Source organism: Notamacropus eugenii, chromosome 5, assembly GCF_028372415.1.
Source record: "Notamacropus eugenii isolate mMacEug1 chromosome 5, mMacEug1.pri_v2, whole genome shotgun sequence".
Taxonomy (NCBI): domain Eukaryota; kingdom Metazoa; phylum Chordata; class Mammalia; order Diprotodontia; family Macropodidae; genus Notamacropus; species Notamacropus eugenii.
In genome coordinates this window covers 319,619,686-319,642,097 of record NC_092876.1, presented here as the reverse complement: position 1 = coordinate 319,642,097, position 22,412 = coordinate 319,619,686, and the positions used below count along the sequence as shown (strand labels likewise).

Sequence of the window (22,412 nt, the reverse complement as noted above, 5' to 3'; positions counted from 1 at the left end):
GGTTTTATTATCATCCTTGTCTTACAGATGAGGAAACTGAAACAAGTACACCAGTAGACAGCAACACAAAGTAACATAATCTCAGTGGAGACACTAGGGAAAGAGCAGTTCAATGATTTCACCAGAGGACTTGGACAGTATTGGAGGCATGAGTTGACAAAGTCATCATGTTCTCTCATCATGCGTGTTCCTTAGGGTCCCCTTCATGTTTTTTCACTTGCCATGCATGTTTACCACATATATTCCTCCCATCATTTGGTGGAAATTGATGGGAAAGTATATTATTGGTGGGGAGGAAAGTAAAGGGAGAAACCTTTATTTAATTTTTTAAAATTCTGAACTTAGAAAAAGCCAAATAAGAGAAGCATTTCTATGTACAAAGCAGAATAGAAAAAGAAGGTTGTAATACACAGAAAATCTGCATCATATGCAGTTTGCTTTTCACAGAGGGTCTTTCATATCACTTATTTGCTGTTCTTTTTGGTTAAATGTCTTTTTCTTTAAACTAAAATGCCCCTCTAATTGGCCTGGTAAAAAAAACAACACATTGATAGAAGCTCTGAAACTGTGATCTTCAGTGGATGCTGGCCCAGAGTGCTTTAAACCTCAGGTAGCATTCTGGGCAGCTCAGGAGTTCCCTTTCAAAGCAAAAGTAGCAGCTTCATTGGCAAAAATATGAGGCTATTTCCTGAGATGCTTTAGTGTCACGTTTCAGGATGTCAATTTATTTTTGAAAGGTACTACCTTCTGTTCTTCAATTTACAAATCCAGGTGGCTATACTTTAATTGTTCTCAGAGCCCAGCATAATGCACTACACATAGCAGGTGCTTAACAGATGTTTATCACTGATAAAAAAAATGGTGTTGGGGAAAGAAAGACTGGAGTGGGCTAGGACTTTGGATCTCAGATGAAACAAACGACTCACTGCTTGCTCTTCCTTAAAATGACAACTAAGACAAGGGGGTGGGGTAGTAGGAAGACACAAGTTACCATTGGTTTCTTGAACTCATTGGGTTTGATGCAACGGATGAAGTGGGGTTGGCAATTGTTCAGGATTTTCATCAGCTGATCCAGGGACTGCTTGAACTGGCTTGCTAGAGTAGAGGGGCGTTTGGTGGCATCAGCATTCTGTAGGACAAAAGCACATCATGAACACATATGTACAAACACATGGAGATACATAAAAGAGGAAAATTAAAAGAAGACTTCTATGAAAAATTCATTTATCCTGAAAACCCTTATGTTGCTTGAGTCTGGAAAGAGCTACAGCCATGTAGTCCATGCAGTAACTATTTTAATACATTTGACTTTATTTCTTTTGCTTCTATGATAGTAGTAAAACACTGTATACAGTCAAGCAATGTTTGTGTGATCAATATTATTAGACCATGCTCACATAATTACTAAAATCTAGCAGGGAAGGAAAGAGGACAAAGTTTCCCAGTGGGTGAGGGCTAAGCCAAGACATGAATTAGATTAATCGCCATCAAGCACATCCCCAAATTGCGAGATGAGCACGGCCATTCAGAGATAGAGCTGGTAGGCAGAGGTATCTAAATTTTTGAGAACCAGAGAATTTGGCATTTCTTTTACATACTCTGTGCTAGCAGGCAAACACATAACTGGACTGGGTTAGGGGGAGTGTGTGTGTGTGTGTGTGTGTGTGTGTGTGTGTGTGTGTGTGTGTGCACGCGAGCACTCGCATTCATGAATCTGGCTATGCCTAAGTAGTCATTTGGAATAAGGTTTCAGGAAACTTAATAAAGAATGATTAAGGGGCAAGGTGGGGAAAAGAGGGGAGGCAAAGTGTGTCTTTCCTAGTATTAAATTAAGGACTAATTTCTCTCAGTGGCCATTTATTAAGTCCTGGGAATATTCAATAAGGAATGTATGACTGCCATTATGTTTTCTGCAAGCATTCACAAGCCAAGAAAAATATGAGGTCATTGTCTCCCCAGGCATCAGTAAGTCATTGGTAATTATTATCAATAATAATGATTACAGAACTATTCTGTCATCTTCTCCTGTGGTTAAATCAATCAAGGGGCCTGTGGCCAATGATCTACTTTCCTTCTGCAATTTTACTCCCCACCAATTTTCTAATGTACTGTAGTGCTTATTAAAATAATCTTGAATTGTTAGTGCCTACCCCCAGCTGAGTCATAAGAAATTTATTCCTTTCATTTGCATTCTGAATCAGTTGAATGGTATAACATTATCATCCATTTATAGATGAGAGATATAAAAGAACAAAGAGGTTATTTGATATGCTCAGGGTCCCAGCAAGGCAGTACTATGACCAGAATTAAGATTGGGGATAGAATTCTGGTTTCTTAACTTACTGTTCAGTCCATTAATCATAGGATCAGGCTACCATTCTAGGTCAATTTACCATTACAACAAACTATTGATATTTTTGGTTGAAAGTGTATTTTGGTGTCAGGAAGAGCTGGGTTGAAATCCTACCTATGACATTTCCTAAATGTGTGATTCTGGGCAAGTCATTTAACCTCTCCTAGCCCAGTTTCACCATCTGTAAAATGAAGATAATAATAGCCCCTACCTCAAAAGGTTATTGTGAAGATCAGATGATATATGCTTTGCAAACCTTAAAGTCCTACGTAAATGAGAGCTTGGAAAATCAATAGGCTTTGTTTAAATTAATTTTTTTCTATTAATGAGCATGTCCACCCCTCATTCTTACCTCTCCCTTCATTGAGAGAGAAAAAGAAAACCTTTGTAACAAATAAGCTCTGTAGGACTTCCAAAGCCCTTTTAAACCGTGAAGTTCCATGATTTTGTGATGTCATGCTTTGTCACCTGTGCTAAAGCAGATCCGAAAGGTAATTTTGAGTGGGAATAACCCAGTGATTCTGAAATCACTGTATAGACAACCACCTGCTGCACAGAAACCGAAGAATGGCCCTGGTGATTTCCACCATAACAGAAGCAAGTATGGACCCAAGGCCCTGAAAACTTCTGGGTTTTCCATTTTTCAACACTGGGCTCCAGGAGTTAGAGTTAGAAACAATCCTTGACACAGTGGAAAGAATGCTAGATTTGGAGACAGAGGGACTGAATTTGAGTTTCAGCTCTACCCCCTCACTACTTGTGAGACCCTGAGCAGGCCAGTTAACCTCTCTGAACATCAATTTCCTCATTTATAAAATGAGAAGGTTGGATTAGATGGCTCCTATGATCCATTCTAGCTCTAAGAATATGATTCTATGATTTTGCTGAAAAATGGCCTGTAAGAGGAACTTGAATTCTTTTCCTGTTGGGTTTGAATCAACAAGTCACTACCCTAGGTATAGTGTTTCTATGGGTAACCCCAGGATTGGAAGAGATCCCAGGGACCAATTTTGAGGTCCTTTGTGCTGACCAGCATGTGACATTGTTAACTGTACAGTTCAAGATGAGCAAGGGCTTCAGTCTGGCAATAAACTCCAAATGAATTATCTGTTGACTTCTGCAGAAAACAACACTTCTCCATTTGGTTCCCTTAGGGTTCTGGAAATAAAATAACGATTTGACACTGGTTTATATCAGCATAGGACTAGCTTTAAGGATGGAGTCCCATGTACACAGGGAGGGGCTCTGTAGTGCAGAGCTGGACAGTCTGGAGGTCATAGGACCATAGATTTAGAGCTGGAAAGGACCTCAGAGGACCTCTAACACAGCCATCTTGTTTTATAGATTAGGCAATTGAATATTAGAGAGATACAGTGATTTTTCCAAGGTCACACAGGAGGTAAGATAGCTGATATTGAAACCAGATTCTTTGAGCTGTAGTCCTAGCTCTGATGCCTAGTTGTGTATATTTGGGCAAGTCAACCTAACAAGGTGGTGCCCATGAGAGTGAAAAGAAAGTGGATATGGGTAAGAGACTTTGTGGAGGTAGAATTAGAGAGGCTTGGCTACTGGGGAATGAAGGAATAATGAAGAAGGGAAGGAAGGAAGAAAGAAAAGAAGGAGGGATGGATGGAAGGAAGGAAGGAAGGAAGGAAGGAAGGAAGGAAGGAAGGAAGGAAGGAAGGAAGGAAGGAAGGGAGGGAGGCAAAGGTGGGCTGTGGGAGACTGGGAGAAGATTATGAGTTCAGTTTTAGACATGTAGTGTTTGAGGTGTTGGCAGAATTACAGAAATGTGAGTTATTTTTATTACTAATATTGAAATATTGAATAATAATCTACAAAGATGAGTTAGTTTATTAGACCTTTTCTTTCTGTGAAGAAAGTGTGAGAGTATTGGGTGACTGTGATGGTTGTAAAAATGGGCACAAAGGCCCCTAAAGACCCCCAGCAAGTGAGGCGTGCTGATGACAGTTTCCCAGCTCACATGTTGCTGTCTGGCCTGGCTAGACAGCATTTCTAGGCGCTATTTTCTACTCAGATGGAATCCTTTGTTCTCATGGTGAAGCAATAGTGCCCTCTTGTGGCTGATATCTAAAGCCAGGGCTGGCGCCTCTGAGTTCACAGTGGTTTCCCTGGAGAGAACCGATAGGTTCCCCAGCGCAATTTGTCCCCGACACCTCTTTGATAAGAGCTTGCTGGATCTATCGGAGGCCAAACTCTGGAATAGGGGAAGGTTCGGCAGCCCAGTCTCGAACTCAGAAACCATCAAGTCCACTCCCCTACACTACTATTCCACTTTACATATGAAGAAACAGAGGTTACCTGTCTTAAAGTCACAGATTGGAGGTGCATGGAGAAGTTTCTCTTCATCCCAAATTCTCTTCATCCTCTAAATTCTATCATGGGATCACCACTCTGGTGAGAATGGCTTGGACAGTCCCCTCGCCTAACAGAGGGCCCCTGTGATGCCACTGTCTTTTGTGCCTCCAGTTCAAGTATGTTTACTTGATGGGAAAAAATTTCTAATTGTAGCTCTAATGGTGAGCACATGGTTTGTTAACATCCTGCAGATATAAAATGTCTCCTTGTAGAGACTTGCTCTGGAAAGATTGATGACTTATGAAATTGCTGAAAATGAAACCAAAGGAAAAGGGCCTCTGCTTCAGGGGGAAAACTCTAAGCTTGCCATTGGAAGGCAGAGTGGTAGATTGTGAAAAGTTCTTATTCTGCCATTTGCCACTGCATGACATTGGGCAAGTCATTTAACCACACTGGTCTCAGTTTCCTCATCTGTAAAATGAGGGAGTTGGATAAGCTGACCTCTTCAAGATTCTTTCTAGCTCTAAATATACAATCCTGAGCACCTACAGTAAGGCAGAATGTCTAGTACAACAAGGACGTCAAAAGAAGGTTATAAATTTATCCTTCCTGAAAGCTTTTTTTTTAATTTCCTAAGATTTAGAGCTAAAAAAAGGATTTCCAGTCCAATGCTCTCATTTTACATATTCTTCCAACCAAAGCCCAGAAAAGTCAGAGTTAGATTCACCCAGGGTCTAGCAGATGATAAGCAGCAAGACAGGTAGCCTGACCATTCCAGATATCATCTGCTTTTGGGCCACACCGCAGACAGAAGCCCTTGGATAGATTCTGATTGACCTATTTGGGCTACTTCTGTATACTGGCAGGAGAAGGGACTAAATAACTGTTCAATCCTGAAATCAATTTTTATCTCCCATCGGAGCTGGTTTTGGTGAGTGTTTTCTTGCCTCAATTCACACCATCTGGGAAACAATGAAACCTAACCTTGGCATCTTTCATCTACGTATGTCTCAACATCTGCCAGACACAGACAAAAAAAGGGTATCTCATGACAAGTTCTTTTTTTTTTTTTTAAAGTATTTTGAGGTAGACAGAGGTTAAGTGACTTGCCCCGGGCCACACAATCATTTAGTGTTTGAATCAGAATCTGAACTCATGTCTTCCTGAAGACAAATCTAGCACACTATTCATTGTGCAACCTACCTCAGTACTTTTCTCTCTCTACCAGATTTACTTTTCTCTTTGTCCCTCTCTGTTTCTCTGTCTCTGTCTATCTCTCACACACATGCGTGATGGCACACAAGAGCCCACTCTCCTACTATTTCTTTAGCCTTTAAAAACACCAACGCCACTTTCTCACACCCTTGGCCTAGGGAAGTGAGGTAACCTGGGACACTGATATACCAGGAATAATTTCGTGTAGTGTGACAGTGTCCTGAGAATGCCTTGACTGGGAACCAGTGATCTAGAGAAATCAGGACCTCAGCCACCTCTGTGCATTCTGACCCAACCTCTCATCCCAACTCCCTCAAGACCTGGTCTGGAAGCTGGCAGTGAAATAAAAGGCTGCTTATAATCTGCAAATAGGAAACTCACCTTGGAGAGTAAGTCTGTAGACCTAGCCAGACGGATGGTCCCTTGTCGTAGCTTGATCTGGGAAGGTTCCAACTGGAAAATTTGGTTCAGGAACTTATTCTGAGATGAATATACCAGTTTGATGATATCAGCACTTAGAACATCACGATTCTTCTCCAAAAAGCCTGTCAGGAGAGCAAGCCATCTTAACCACTGTAGATTCAAACTAGGGGAAAAGTAAGAGGGAGGGTGGCATCTTATTCACCAATTTCCCCTACTTCTCACACCTTCTAGCCTTTTTTCTCCAATATTTTGCCAAAATGCCATAGGTGTTCACTTTTCTTCAGAAAATCAGACATAATTCATTGCTAGAACACAAAAATTAACATAATAAATGATTCTCAAATTCCTTAGAAGTTTGAGTCTATGCTCTAGTACTCATAAAGAGGAATATAAAATGATAATGATGGTGGTGATGATGATGAAAGAGAGAAAAAGAGAGATTGAGAGAATGAGGCAGAGAAAAACAGAGTGAGAGACAGAGGGCAAAGGATGAGGCAGAGAAACACACACACATGTTTATAGAATGATATGTGATAAACTGCAAGAGGAGACAAGAGGGTAAGGATACCAGCAGAGGAAATGAATGGCCTTGGCAAAAAGGAACACTAAAATTTTCATCATACTGGAAGAAAGAGAGAACAAAGGACCACAGGGAGGGGTTTGGAAGTGAGAAGTGGAAGAGAACAGGTAGCTCAAGCCTAGATGGCCTGAATTTTGTCAAGAAAGCAGGACACATTGTCCTCTGCTAAGAAGGAATGGGGATGGGGTAATGTAGGGGGCATGAAGAGAGAGGAAAGAAAGTTTGGAATAGCCACTGTGGGAATAGAAGGGCTGCTTTTGCTGAGCAATAGAAACAATGATCAAGTCAACACAGTTGGCTTTCATCAGAATGCCAGGAGGCAGGGGGCAGATAAGCTTGATGCTACAGTCACTCCAGGGTTGACCAGTTAGCCAGGCATGGATGTAAGAAGAAGGAATCATGAAGCATAGGGAGAGAGACATAAGGATCAGAGGTACAGTAAACAGAAAATAGAAACATCTCTCTCATCAATATTATAGACAGTCTGGGAGGTGCTAGCTGGTGTTAAAAAATCAATAAACTTCATATATACACATACAAACATACATATGTTTTATATATAAACTTCATGTATTTGTATATGTATACATACATAAAATATGTATAATGTAAAATGTATAAATATGTATAATATACACATATATTCATATATAATGCACGATAAAGCTTATTTTATTTCTTTTTGAGGTTTGGAGAAATTTCATTGCCTTTTATGTCACTTAAATTATGTTTGGATCAACCATCTCACCTTTTGATTTCTCCAATTATAAGGTAAATCCTATCATTCAGAGCTACAAGGGACCTTAGAGAAGGGGTCATTTAGAGACTCAAGGGACCATCTGTAAATGAGGGGTTTCAACCCCTCATTTTACAGACCAGGAAACTGAGGCCCAGAAAGATTAAGTAACTTGCCCAATACAGGACATAAATAACAGAGCCAGGGTTTGAACCCAGGTCCTTTGACTTCAAACCCAAGGCTTTTCCCACTAGAAACAGAGGTCCAGAGATGTTAAGAGATCTAACTAAGATTGCACAGTAAGTAACAAAACCAAGATTTGAACCTAGGTCTTCTGACTCTCAAACTATTATACTACCATATTGGATTCTCACTTTGAGGTCTGCTTATGTATGGGCAGGGGTCCTTTGAAATGCCAAGTCTAAGGCATTTCTGTAGAAAACCCTGAGCAATACATCCAGCTGTCAGAGAGAGGTGGGGGGGGGGGGAGAGAGAGAGAGAGAGAGCTCTGTTCCCATGCTCTTTCATTCCATAACCTAATAACTTTCTGCATAGAAGGATAGAAACAGACCAATCAGGCCAAAATATGGTTTTATATTCAAAATCAGCTCTACCCAGGGATGATAATGAGTCTAGTATTAGGTGTTAAACTGACAAGTATGGACTAAGACATGGGAAAACTCTTTCACCTTGAGCCTAGAGGGGGTGAGAGGAGAAGCAAGGCAAGGTGGGTAAGATGTGAAGAAAAGGGGAGGCCACTGGTAAATACGAGGAGGAGGGCAAGGAAGGGAGCAGGTAGGAGAGAAGAAGGGGAAGGAAAAAGTGAAGGTTGGAGGGTGTGATGGGAGAAGGGAACAGCATCGTGTAGTGGAACTATGGCTTCTAGTCTTAACTCTGCTGCTAATTAACTGTGTGGCATCAAAAAGTCACATCTCTGGGAGCTCAGTTTCTTTATCTGTAAAGCGGGGGTAATAATGAGAAAATTTATGCCAACGTATTTTGTAAAAAATTAAATACTGTACAAATGTGGAAAAAATCCTTTCCAAGTGTAGAGTGGTGAACAGAGAACTGAGCCTGGAGTTAGAGAGGCTAGAGTCTAAATCTTGCTTCAGAAACACTCTGTGTGACTGGGGAAATCACTTAATCTCTCCTCGTCTCATCTATAAAATTAGGGGATGGGAACAATGACCTCCAAGATCTGTTCCAGCCCTAAATCTATGATCCTGGGATTATACTCTCCTTTCCATGACCCACATTTCTATTTATTTCCAAAGAATTCTGCTTCTTTTAAAAATTCTAATATTTTTCAATTGCATGTAAAAACAACTTTTGACCTTTGTTTTTACAATTTTGAGTTCCAAAACTGGAACTCTCCCATTTTCCCTCCCCTCTCCCCTCAATGAGAAGGCAAGCAACTTGGATATAGGTTAAACAAGTATAGTCATGCAAAACGGTATTTCATATTAGTCATGTTGTGAAAGAAAACACAGACCAAAAAAAAAAAAACCCAAGAAAAATAAAGTTTAAAACATGTATACTTCAATCCTCATATAGCAGTTCTTTCTCTGGAGATGAATAACATTTTTCAGCATGAGTACTTTGGAATTGTCTTTGATCATTATATTGCTGAGAATAAACAAATCATTCACAGTTGGTCATTGTACAATATAGCTTTTACTGTGCACACTGTTATCCTGGTTTTGCTCATTTCACTTTGCATCAGTTTGAGTAAATCTCAGGTTTTTCTGAAACCATCCTGTTCATCATTTTTTATTAGCACAATAGTATTCCATAACAATCACATACCACAGCTTGTTAAGTCATTTCCCAACTGATGGGCATTCACCTGATTACTAATTCTTTGCTACCATAATAGGATCTGCCTTAAATATTCTTGTATAAATCCTTTCCCTTTATTTTTTAAAAATCTCTTTAGGATACAGATCTAGTAGTGGTATTGCTGGGTCAAAGCATGTTTATCTTTACTTAAATACCTCTCACCCTAAGAATGCTCAACTCTACCCTAATATATGTCCCTCTGAGAAATTTGGAACAAGGGTGAAATGGGAAGACTTCTGTACCCCTATATCTTTAGGGCTGTCAGAATATTGAATACAGTTCCTTTTCTGCCTTGCCCCTTAAATAAAATGAAGTATCCTGTAGCCCAGTGGTATCAAACTTAAATAAAAATAGATTTCTGCCAGTCACATCTTGACTTAGAAAACCACCAATGCACATTATCTATGTTGTATTCTATTTTTATTTATTTTGCTGAATATTTTTCCCAATTACATTTTAACCTATTTCTGGCTGCACTTGGGAGTTGTTTAGGCTACCAACCAGGAGTTTGACACCTCTGCTAGACCACAGCAGGATAAGGAAAATCTCAGGGACAATGGGATTTCCTACGTGTGCATTGAGAGGGTAGGGGTAGAAAGGATCTGAGTCCATCACACTTTGGAAGATGGCCCCTGAAATCATCCCATTTCCTTAAAAAATTAAAGACAGCAAGTTCTTATGTTTTCTACGCTTTTCAATGCAATAGTGAACATGGCCTGTAGCAAAACATTAATAACTATTTACACTTTAAGAGACACTTTCCAGCGATAGTACCATGAACTAGGCAACGTAAGCAATATTTTACATGAGGAAACAAGTCCAAAGCATTGGAGGGATTTTTCTGGGACCATGCACCACAATGAGCATTGGGATACTCAGTTTTTCCAGTTCTGAGATTAATTCAACCAAGCATGTACTATGGGCCAGGCACTATATTAGGCATTGGGGATGCCCACAGTGAGCTTATGTTCTACTGGGGAGGTGCAACATGAACACAGATCCATAAATAGAGAATTACTTTGAGAAGGGAGAGAGCATTAACAGCCGGCAGGATGAGAGACAACATTGAGAATGTAATAGCTAAACTGAGCCTTGAATAAAAAGAAATATTCTAAGAGGTGAAGGATTGCATTTCATACAAGGGAGACACTGTGCCTAAATAAAAGAAAGCTGGAGATGCCATGGTGATTAGGGAAGCTCTCAAGTATGAAAGTCTGAAGTCACAAAAAGAAAAAATTCCGAGAAAGAAAAGAAGAGGGATTTGTGTAAAGACACTGATGTGGATGTGTAGCTATTTCCTCAGCCAAGGAGGCGATTGATGAAGGAAAGAAGGAAACAAGGTCTACTGAACCACAGACCTTGAGAGCTGGAAGGGATTGCAGTGGCTCTCTACTCCAACTCAGATCTAAAAGGAATCTTTACCATAACATAAGATAACATGCCTGACAAATAATCATCTAACCCATGAGTGAGGAACCTGCAGCCTTGAGGTCACATGTGCTCTTCTAGGTCTTTGAGTTTGGTGTTTTGACTGAATCCAAGTTTTACACACCAAATCCTTTTATTAAGGGGATTTGTTCTGTGAGATTTGGATTCAGTCAAAGGGCCGCTCTTGAAGAACTTGAGGGCCACATCTGGTCTTGAAGCAGCAGGTTCCCCACCCCTGATTAACCTGTACTTGATCTCGGAGGGGAGGAGGGGGACCCTCAGGAACACACCCTCCCAGGCAGCCTGGTCTGCATTGTTGTAATGTTTTCCCCAATATTAAGTTTAAATCAGCCTTTGTGCAATTTCCACCCATTTCTTTGTCTTTTGGGACCAAACAGAAGTCTGGCCACCCTTCCACATGACAGCCTTTAAAATATTTGAATCCAGTTATCATGTCCTCATAGAGTGTTCTCTTCTCTAGGCAATGTATCCCCAGTTCCTTTCATTAATATCCCTTTGCCTTTTGTTTAACCATTTCCCCAATTATAACAATGTGCTAACTACCCAAATTTCTCGCTTTCCTAATCCAGTTCAATGAACATGTATTTAACTACATACCTGGTGCTGCCAAGGTGCTAAGAACACAAAGAAGACCCAACACCTTCCCCCATCCCAAGCTTCACAAGATGAAATAATCTAAGACAACACAGAGAACATTCCCCTTCATTTCTACAATTTAAGTCACACAAACCATTCCTCTTTTTTATAAAAATGTACAGAAATTGTCCCATTTTTTCATTTATCTCATTGGAATTAATCCAAATCATCCCAAGTTCCTCATTTCTCTAACTAAAATGATACACAGATAATCCTGGAACTCCAGCCTCAGGTCCAGCTGTCTTTGTTGGCTAGTGAGCTAGGGCAAACTCAATCAGCTCATTATATCTAGTTGGCATGAGAGCATCAGATCATGTTTCACATGCCATCTAAGCTGTGCACCTCAGCCAGTCCTGCTTCTATGGTTACACCCTCCCTTACTTTCCATGTCATGCTCTTGCTCTGGGCTCCGTAATTAAATAGACACAACACAGTTATCCCTTCCACTTTGTGGAAAGCAGATGCACGGTACCCCTGTGATGTGGATAATCTACATAAAATTTTTGTCCCTCCCTTCATATTAGAGAAAAAATCTTAACTATTATGGCATTAAAAGATAAAATATGTTGATATTATACTATATATATATATATATTTTATGCATTTTTTGAATTTCTAAACTTTTTTCTGTATTGTCCATTGGCCTTCACATGTTGTCTGTGGCTTCCACAGCACTCCCAAAAAATTCCCATTTAATTTCTTATGCTATATTGAAACCGTGATGGGGAAAGTCAGGATGTGGAAGAGATAACTATACTACTTGCCTTTCCTTTAACTGCCTAGTTATTTCCTTCCTTGGCTACTCTTCCCATAAATTTCCCTATTAGAACTTAAGGTCCTCAACTGAAGGCGATACTGTCTTGCTTGCTTATATTTTTATCCCCAGTGCTTACCACAGTGTCTGGCAAATAGCAAGTACTTAATCAATTATTTTTCCTCAATCTACTCATTAATTTGTTCATTCATTCATTCCTCCCATTCCTCATTTTTCTAATGAAGAAATATACAAATCTCGATCTCCCTTCCCTTCCCTTCCCTTCTCTTCCCTCCCCTCCCCTTCCCTTCCCTCCCCTCCCCTCCCTTCCACTCTCCTCCCCTTCCCTCCCCTCCCCTCTCCTCCCCTTCCCTTCCCTCCTCTCCCCTTCCCTTCCCTTCCCTTCCCTTCCCTTTCCTTCCCTTCCCATCCTAATCCCCACCTCAGCAACAAGTATAAAGAGACGGATGACACTCACCTTCAGCCTGATAATGAACCAGACCAGCAAAATGAACAATGCCAAATTTCATGTCATGAGTGTTCTTGGGTGCCACATATACTTTGCTGTTGCTGTGGAGATGGTTCATTTTTTGTAACATGGTGGCATCTGTGCCCTGGAAGAAGCACATATAACCAGGACGTTGGGATAATGACAAATAATCGTTACTGGATTAGTTATACTACTCATTGTAACCTGAAAACTCAGTAACTCCTGAGCAATAGAAACTAGGATTTGGAATTATAGACCATCAGATCTAAAACAAATCACAGAGACCTTCTATTCTACTCTTTTCAGTTCAGGGATGAGAAAACTCAGACCCAGAGAGATTGTGGTACTTATCTGACATCATGCAATGAGTCAGTAGATTAAAACACAGTCTTCCTGACTCATAGACCCTTCTTTTTTTCATTATTGCCCTCACAGAATGTCAGAACTTGAAAAATAACTCAGAGAAGATCTGTTCCCAACTGATACAACATCCCCAACAAGTAGTCTTGCAGCTTCTGCTTGAAAATCTCCAGTGAGTAGGAAGGAACCAACTATTTCCAGAAGCAGTCCCACAGCCTAAGCAAAAAAGGAAAATGGCCACTTTGGTCACATCCCCTAAACCTTATGCCACACCAATTACCCCAGACTGTCTTCTGAAAGTGCTGGTTATAACCACATCTGGGCTGGGAGGCACACATCACTAAGCCCTCTCTGGATCTGACAATTCTTTAAGACTTAAGTTAAAATCCAGTAATGATTCCTTGATTTTAAGAGGAACAATCACTTCCTACAATTACCTGATGAACCTTTTGCCATGTTAGGCATACAGAAACCACTTAAAAGAGGTTTTTAATGGTGATAAAGATGAATGATCCCAAACCTGCACAGTAACGGGGAGGACACTTACCTTAGGGAATTTGCTCTCCTCATCCATCAATGAGATGATATTCATTGGTTTGAGAGCTAGTAGGTCCAAAGTGGGCTGATTGTCATTGAAATGAATGTAGTTCCAGGGGATGCTCTCTGCATGGTACTCTTCCTGCTCCATTTTGAAGACATGGCGAACAAACAATTGTTGCAGATGCTCATTGGCAAAGTTGATGCAGAGCTGCTCAAAGCTGTGAGGGCAACCCCAGTGGGATCATTAGTCCTGCCTTTCAGGATGTTACTTTGATTTTTCCTGTAGAGAAAAGCTCCCCTAATATTTTTCTTATTCTATAGCATGCCAGAGTGTCTTTGTCAGGATATCATGAGAAAGATCAGTCATCATGGCAACTATCCATTCATCCAAATGTCTGCTCATCCATCTTCTTTATCCCTAAACATACCATACGTATACACATACACATTTAAACACACATTGCTCATCACATTCATATGATAATATCTCATATATATTATGTCAAAGCTAAATTTCCCTCTTTGCAGCTTTCACTCATCCTTCCTAGGTTGGGCCACTGGAGCTAAGCAGAATAAATTTAGTCCCTCTTCCACATCATACCTTTCATTTACTTGAAGACAGCTCTCCTGTCCCCAACTAAGTCTTCTCTTCCCCAGGCTAAACATCCCCTGTTCCTTCAAATGGTCCTCATTTGGCTGCTGCTCAAGGTCCTTTATCATCCTGACTGTCCTTCTCTGGACCCGCTTTACCTTATCAACATTCTTTCCAAAAGAGTGGCACTTAGAACTGAATTTTATATTCTAGATGTGATATGCTTCAATCACAGTGTCAAGAGGACCATTCAAGAAGGAAAGGCATGACTAGAATCTCCCTAAGACCACTAGGAAAACTATTCAGGGAAGAGCTACTAATCCTACTGACTCTCTTTCTCTGCTCACCACCTTTCCCAATCCCTCAGAAACAAATTAGGACTGTCCTACCTATTTGTGTGAAAGTTCTCAAAGCCAAATATGTCTAGGAGGCCAATGGACCTGCGCACATTCTGTGGGTCTTTGGAGGGTCCCTTGAAGATTGCAGCATTGATCTTGTTGACTATCCATAGGAAGAGATGGCCGTAAATTCCCTGGAAATAAGGTGTTAAGCAACAAAGGCATTGAAGGAGAATGAGGATGAGACAGATAAAGTCACTTTCTCTTATCTGTCCTATGTACAAGTTGGGACATGACATGCTCTCTATAAATCACGAAGCTACAGATTTGACTTTAGTCAGCTAATTAGCAGTAGTTCTTGATTACCCATGATCAAAAACAATAACACATAAATAGCTTTGCAAATTCTAAATCACTGTGTAATACTAGCAACTATCATTATTAATTATTATTTTTATCCAGAACTTTACTAAGTGCTGTGTAATGCACAAAATAGATGAAACGACTATAAAGTGATAAAGAGTGACTTAAATTTAAAAAAAAAATAAATACAATTATAGTTTTAAGGTAGTCACACTGGGAGGATATACGTGTGGTTTGGTGTTGTGGTGGGGGTGGAGGGGAGGAGAGTGGAGTAGACCTGGGCCTCTCTAACCTTTGATTTTATGATAGATATGACTGCCCACACCACCACACTGAGCAGGAGTCACCAACAACAATCCCCTAGGCAAGATGACCATCTCCCACATGAAGGATCAGCCTATTCAATGGGATTCTGACAAGAATCTTGCTGGCGAAGCCTAAGAGAGAGACCCTTCCTCCCTGTGATTGTCACAGGATAACCTATTTCCTTTTCCTTTACAGAGATGGACAATGGTGGCATCCTTCCCCAGGAGTTCCTGGGGAACAACCTCTTCTTGACATATAACCCAGAAGATTTTAGTCAGCTTTCATATGAGCACTGAGCCCTTTGCCTTATAAATCTCTGGAATAAAATCAGCACCAGGCTCTTTGCCACACAAGAGGAGCCTAATGGCATTCAAACCCTCTTTTTCACTTGGAAGATTGGCTAGAGAGGGATTGACTTCCACCCGAGGTATACGGTCAATGGCTTCAGCATTGGTTGATGTCAGTCTGTTGAGAATATTTGGAAGTGTTCATCCCATCTCCCCAGGATCACATATCCTTATCACTAATCAATGTGACTCCATCAGTAGTGAGTAGTTGAGATGCGCCATAGATCTTTAGCCCACAAATAGCCTTCAGGGCATCATAAAAGTGATTTGGATTGTTACTATAATCATAAAACTGAATATTTTAACAATGATGTAAAAGATTTAGCTACTCTGATCAATACAATGATCCATGACAGTTCCAAAGGACATGATGAAAAATACTATTCTCCTCCAGGGAGAGAAATGATGTACTCTAAGTGCAGATCGAAGCGTTTTTTGCTTTATTTTTCTTGCCTTTTTGTTGTAATATGGATAATGTAGAAATATTTTGTATGACTTTATATGAATAATGGGTATCTTAATAGGTGAAGAGGCTATAGAGAGGGAGGCAATTTGGAACTCAAAAATTTTTTTAAAATTAATGTTAAAAAGAGAATTAAGAGAAATGATTTAAAACAAGGTTCAAATTCACTACTTAGAATGAATTTGAAAATAAGAATAAAAAATGAATAAAAGGTGAGGAAAATGAAAGCATTTTCATTCATTTGTTCATATAATTAAATGCTAAGGGGAATGAAGAATAAGTAGTTGTGGTAGGTTTAATGTAGAAGGTAGGATTCAAATCAAACCTTGAAGATGAGCTAGATTTCAATCATAATAACTGCTAAACAATTACATCACATAGGTATTATTAATACTTCCATTTTACAGATGAGAAAACTAAGATTGAGAGAAATTAGGTGACTCGCCCAGGGTTACATAGCTGGTAAGTGTCTAAGGCAGGATTTAAATTCAAATCTACCTGACTTCAAGCCCAACACTCCATCTATCCACTATTCTATCCACGAATGAATATGGCATATTTGGGATATACTGACTTGGCCAAAGGGAAGGTGTGTTCAGATACTTAGAATAGAAAGAGTTAAGAGTAGAGGGAGATAGAGTTGGATCAGTCAGATTATAGAGGTCCTCATAGGCCAGACAGAGAGGAGTAAAGTATATACAAAGAAAGGTTGGGATAGGGGAGAATGACAAGGAAAGAGAAATGAAAAAAAGGTATGGCTAAGAGGAGGTATGGATATGAAGGAGTGAACATTTTAGGATACTGTATGCCATGGTATATTGAAAATGAGTGGTGAGAGAGCTTATATCAAAGGAGACCATTAAAAGTCCAGGGTGAAAGGGAGTGAGGTGAGAGACAATTTCTAATCATATTTCTGGGATATGAAAAGAGATGGAGTTATATGAGTATAGAAGCAATATAGGGGTGGTTATGAGAAATGATATTAGAAGGAAAAAGGAAAGTCCAGGGGAATTTTTGGGAAGGTCCTATGCAAGAGAGTGTTACTGAAGTAAAAATGACAAAACAGATACAATTCTCAGTCATTCTGATGAGGTAGGGATCAGATCTGTCAAAAGGCAAGGGAAGACACTAGAATATATGAAATGAACCCAAGAATGCAGCACTAGGGAGTGGGAGATATAGTTTGAATCCCTTCTGTCTCCTTTTAGTTACCTGAAGGACACACAAAAGGTGAAAAAGGCCATTTCCATTGCCGTGAAATATGGTAAAAGAGAAAAAAATATTCTCAGTATCAAACTGTAGAGGAAGTGAGGAAGGGACCAGAGAAGGATGGATGAGAACTGTGAATCTTTCTACCTTGACAAAAGCATCTCGTCGGTCGCTGGCCTGGAGGAAGTTCAGAGGTCGGGAGACACCTTCCCCTCGTACGACGATGTAGTGACTGGTCAGGCATGCCTGGAGCTCCTTTACCTTCACCTGTGGAAACACCAGCAGAGCATCAGGGGATTATTATCTGATGAAAAAAAAGCAATTCTCTTTGAACAGAGATGTGGCTACTGAGCCACTGAGGCATGAACTCAAAGCTGATTTTATAATCATCAATCAACATGCATTTATTAAGTGCTTATTATGTGTTGGGTAGGCATTGTGCTAAGAGCTAAAGATTCTAAGAAAATGGGAAAAAATAGTCTTTGCCCCTAAGGTGCCTCCATTGTAATGAGGGAAATGATAAGTGAATTAATAGGTATATACAAGATACATAGGGAATTGATAGAAAGTAACCTTAGAGCAAGGAAATCAGCATTTATTAAGCACCTATTATATACTGGCACTGTGCTAAGGACTTTACAAATATCTCATTTGAGACTTTCAACAACCTTGGAAGGCAGGTGCTATTATTATCCCCATTTTATAGCTGAGGAAACAGAAGCAGACAGAGATTAAGTGATTTGCCCAGGGTCGCACCTTTAGCAAATATCTGATGTTGAATTGGAACTCAGATCTTCCTGACTCCCAACCTGGCACTCTAGCCACTACACCATCTAGCCACCTCTAGAGGTAGGCAATGGCAGTGGGGAGCCCAGAAAAGGCCTCCTACACGTGATTTAAGCTGTGCTTTTACGGATTCTAAGATGATTTTTTTTGGGGGGGAGGCCATTGAAGTTAAGTGACTTGCTCAGGGTCACACAGCTAGCATCGAAGCTAAATTTTTAAGGATTATAAAAGGTAGAGGTGAAAAGGAAGAGCTTTCCAGGCAAGGGGGGCAGCTCGTGCAAAGGGAGGGATATGGGATGTCAAGCGTCACATGGAGGGAACAGCAAATAAACCAGAATAGCTTGACCATAGAGTGTGTAATGAAGAATGATATGTTAAAAGAATAGGAAGAAACTAGGTTGTAAAGAACTTTAAATCCAAACAGCAATTTATATTTGATTGTAGAGGGAACAGGAAGCCCCTGGAGGTTACTCAGGTTTTAGCAAGGGCCCTTTGGCCATGGAGTGGATGATGGATTGAAGTGGGGGGAAACAATTACAAGGCTATTTTAGCTGTCCAGACGTGCGTTGATGAGTCCTTGAACTGGAGTTGTAGCTGTCGGAGTAGAGAAGGGGAGGTATCTGAGGGATGTTGTAGAGAAAGAAATCGCAAAATCTGACAACAGATTACATGGATGAAGTGAGTTCTTGTTCTATCGTTTGATTTTCCTTGTACCCAGGACCATGTGATGGCAGAATGCATTGCTGGGTTAGAGGTCAACATGTGTCTGGGATTATGGTTTTCATCTAGAGCCACAGTCAGGAGTCAGTCAATCATTCAAAAAGCATTGATTAAGCACCTACTGTGTGTCGGGCATCATACTAAGTGCTGGGCGTACAAATGAGGGCAAAAACCCTGTTCTTAAGGAGTTTACAACTGAACCCGAGAGATGGCATGGAAACAGCTATGAACAAACAAGATACATACAGGATATCTGTAGATAATAAACTCTTGCTGCCAATGTCTTCCTTGTCTAGAGGGAAGGCACCAGCCCTAAGAAGGACTGGGGAAAGCTTCTGGTGGAAGGAGAGATTTTGGCCAAAACTTATAGGAAGCCAGAGATGGCAAGAGATAGAGATGAGGAGACAGAGAATCCTAGCAGCTTCACTTCTGATAACAAAAATCTGGAAATAAAATGTATTCCCAACAATTGGAGAATGGCCACAACTGTGAAGTAATAGAACAGAACTGTACCATAGAATATGACTAATATGAAAAATTCAGAGAAGAGGGGGAAGGCAAAATGATGCAGAGTGAAGAAAGTAGAGCCAAAAGCACACTATAAATAATGTCCACAAATATGTACATAAAGACAAAGCTCCAGAAAACGTCAGGACTTGTGTCAAAAAAAATGAACAACATCGCTTCCATGCTGTCAACGTTGAAGCATAGAGCTTTCCTTTCTGTAACAGTCAGAAAAGTGCAAAGGTAGAAAGTGGCATGTCCTGTCATTTATAGTTCCACTGTCAGATGGTTTTGTTTAACTGTTTTTGGTATAGCGAGAAGAGTGCTTAGAAAGTACTGATAGGTCAAAACGAATACATTCCGATAAAAACACTTACTTTAAAAATAAAATTTAAAAATGCAGTACACATTTGGTAATGGTAACATTATTAGAAGATATTAACTCTTTAGCATATATTACTTTTTTTAATTTAGGATAAACTGGCGTGGATGAAACAAATAATTCAGGAAAGTTACATGCCCACTCATAGTTCCTTAGGATTGGAAGGGACCTCAAAAACCACTTAGTTCAACCTTGTTGTTTTACAGATCAGGACAACTCAAGGCCATTTCCAGTTGTCCTGATCTCTATCTTGCCCCTGGACCGAGATGACTCCGGAGGAGAAAGTGGACTGGTGACTTTGCACAGCCTTCCTTCAGCTAAATCCAATTCATTGGCATGTCAGGGCATCACCTTCCTGACGTCATGGTCCTCTTTGAGAAGGAAGGATGAAAAACAACAACATTTTACAGAAGAGGAAACTGAGGACCAGGGAGATTAGATGCCTTGCCCAAGGTCACAGAACTAGTAAATGGTAAAACTTAGATTAGAGCTCAGATCATCTAACTTTCAATACTATACTCTTTTTCTTCTTCTTCTTTTTTTTTTTTAAAGCAGATGGTGCAATAGATATATTACTTGGCTTAGAGACAGTAAGACCTGAGTTCAAATCCAGCCTCAGGTTACAAGCTGTGTAACCCTGAGGAAGTCATTTAACCTGTGCCTGCCTCAGTTTTTTCAACTGCAAAATGAGGATAATAATAGCACCTACTTCCTAGGGTGGTTATGAGCATCAGATGAGATAATAATTGCATAGTGCTTGGCACATAGTTGGTGCCTAATAAGTGCTAGCTATCATTATTGCTATTATGCCATTATACCACAGCTCCTTCCAAAGCTGTGAAAGAATTGGAAGGGTAGTGAGAAGGAGAAGAAGTTTCAGTGTGGGGCAGCATAGGTCTGCAGGATAGGATGGGTAGGGGCATCACAGTGGGAACATGGGCAGATAGGAGGGACCACGAGGATGAGAAATGTCTGAAGGTGAAGGACACAAAGCGGGAAGAAAAGGAGAGGCATGGACAGCAGAATGGGAAGAACATCGATGACAAATTTTGCAACTTCACCATTTTGCTAAAATTAAGTTGATGCCACAATTTTTTGCTCACTCTTGCCACTGAAAGACCAAAGCTATCCCTAGAACAGTCAGGAGTTCAGAGCAGATCAATGCATGGAGGTGGAGAAGAGAAGCAAAGCAGAGCTAATGGGAGAAGCAGCAGGAATGGAAAGGGAAATGCATGTTGGAGGATCCGACAGCCCAGATACCTGGATCATGCTCACGTTCTCATAAAAATGGATGCCAGAACTTACCTCCAATAATTTAACTAAAGCCAGGAACTGTGGGGTCTCCACGACATAGGAGCAGTCCAGATTATCAGAAATAGCAGCTAGAATCCAAAAATAATGAACATATGTTTTTTAAAAAAATAATAAACATTTGCAAGAAAGGTTGACCTAGAGAAGGAAGCCTCTTACACTGAGATTTGAGGTGATTAGAGTACTCCCACCAAACCCTCTCCCACTGTCCTGAAATCTCACTTTTGAAGATTATCGTATCTTGAGGTTAGAAAAAGTGTCCTTAATCTTTTAAAAAGCAAAAACCCCTGTAAGAGGTAGCATATTTAGATGTTAGTAGCTGCTGGAACCTTAATTGTGAATTAATTTAGCAGATCCCTTTCCTCTGCAATGCCTTTCTTTCAAAGAGATTAGGGAACAAGAAAGGATTTTCCAATGGGGAAGGAAGGTTTGGGAACATTGGAGAAGAAATTGTCGGAGGAAACCTGGGCAGCCAGAGAACAGAATTAGGATATTGATTTCTAGGGATATCATTTGGTGAGGGTAGTTTTGAGTGTGTCAGAATGAAAAACAGAAGTTGAGGAAATGACAGCTCCCTGGGAGGTCTCAAACTGTTTAGTTTCAGGATCCCATTATACTCTTTACAACTACTGAAGACTCCAAATAACTTCTCTTTGTATAGATTATATCTATTGATATTTACTATTATAGAAACGTAAACTGATAAAAATTTTAAAATATTTATCAAAAATAAACCCATTGCATGTTAATAAAATAACATTTTAATGAAAATAACCGTTTCAAAACAAAAAATTAGTAACAGAGCATTATTTTTCATATTTTTGCAAATCTCTAATAGATATATTATTAAACGTATATATTAAATGTATGTATAAAAGAAGCATGCTTCTTCATTCAATATATATGTCTAATATATTGTTTTGGTCTAAGTATATGGAGACAATCCAGGCTCACACAGATAATGTGGTTTCAAAAGAGATGAGTATTTTAATAGGCAAATAGTATTTAGTATATTATGAAAATAGTTTTGACCTCACATACCCTTTGAAAGGGTCTTGAAAGGGCCCGTGGACCCCACTTTGAGAACTGCTTGATTAGACCTCCTGCCACAAGCCAGAACTGCCCAGGACGATTAAGAGGTGTGCTAAGAGCAGACAAGTCCTATGTTTCATAAGGGATTATATTCTATGGAAACCATCTCTGGAATTTCATTAGCTGGAGAGCAGGGTGTCTGCAAAAGGTCAAAGTCAGTCAGTATTAGGCCTGTTCCAGGGTCATATTCTACCCATAATGTCATATTTAAATTCCAGCCTCCTTAACTGATGGTAGATAAAACGACTTTTAAAAAGATCCTTATGAGATTTTATCCATGTATAAATAAGTCATGCTGGCATTTC

General features: G+C 40.0%; 1 protein-coding gene across 1 annotated transcript in view; it reads right to left on the bottom strand.

Moving 5' to 3' along the window:
- Positions 1-22,412, bottom strand: part of MYO7B (myosin VIIB) — a 177,891-nt gene that overhangs the window by 76,402 nt on the left and 79,077 nt on the right. The window contains 7 exon segments of the mRNA XM_072615741.1: positions 992-1,129; positions 6,269-6,432; positions 12,783-12,918; positions 13,702-13,912; positions 14,676-14,818; positions 17,460-17,579; positions 21,010-21,086. Of these exon segments, the coding sequence (XP_072471842.1) occupies positions 992-1,129; positions 6,269-6,432; positions 12,783-12,918; positions 13,702-13,912; positions 14,676-14,818; positions 17,460-17,579; positions 21,010-21,086 (989 nt within the window).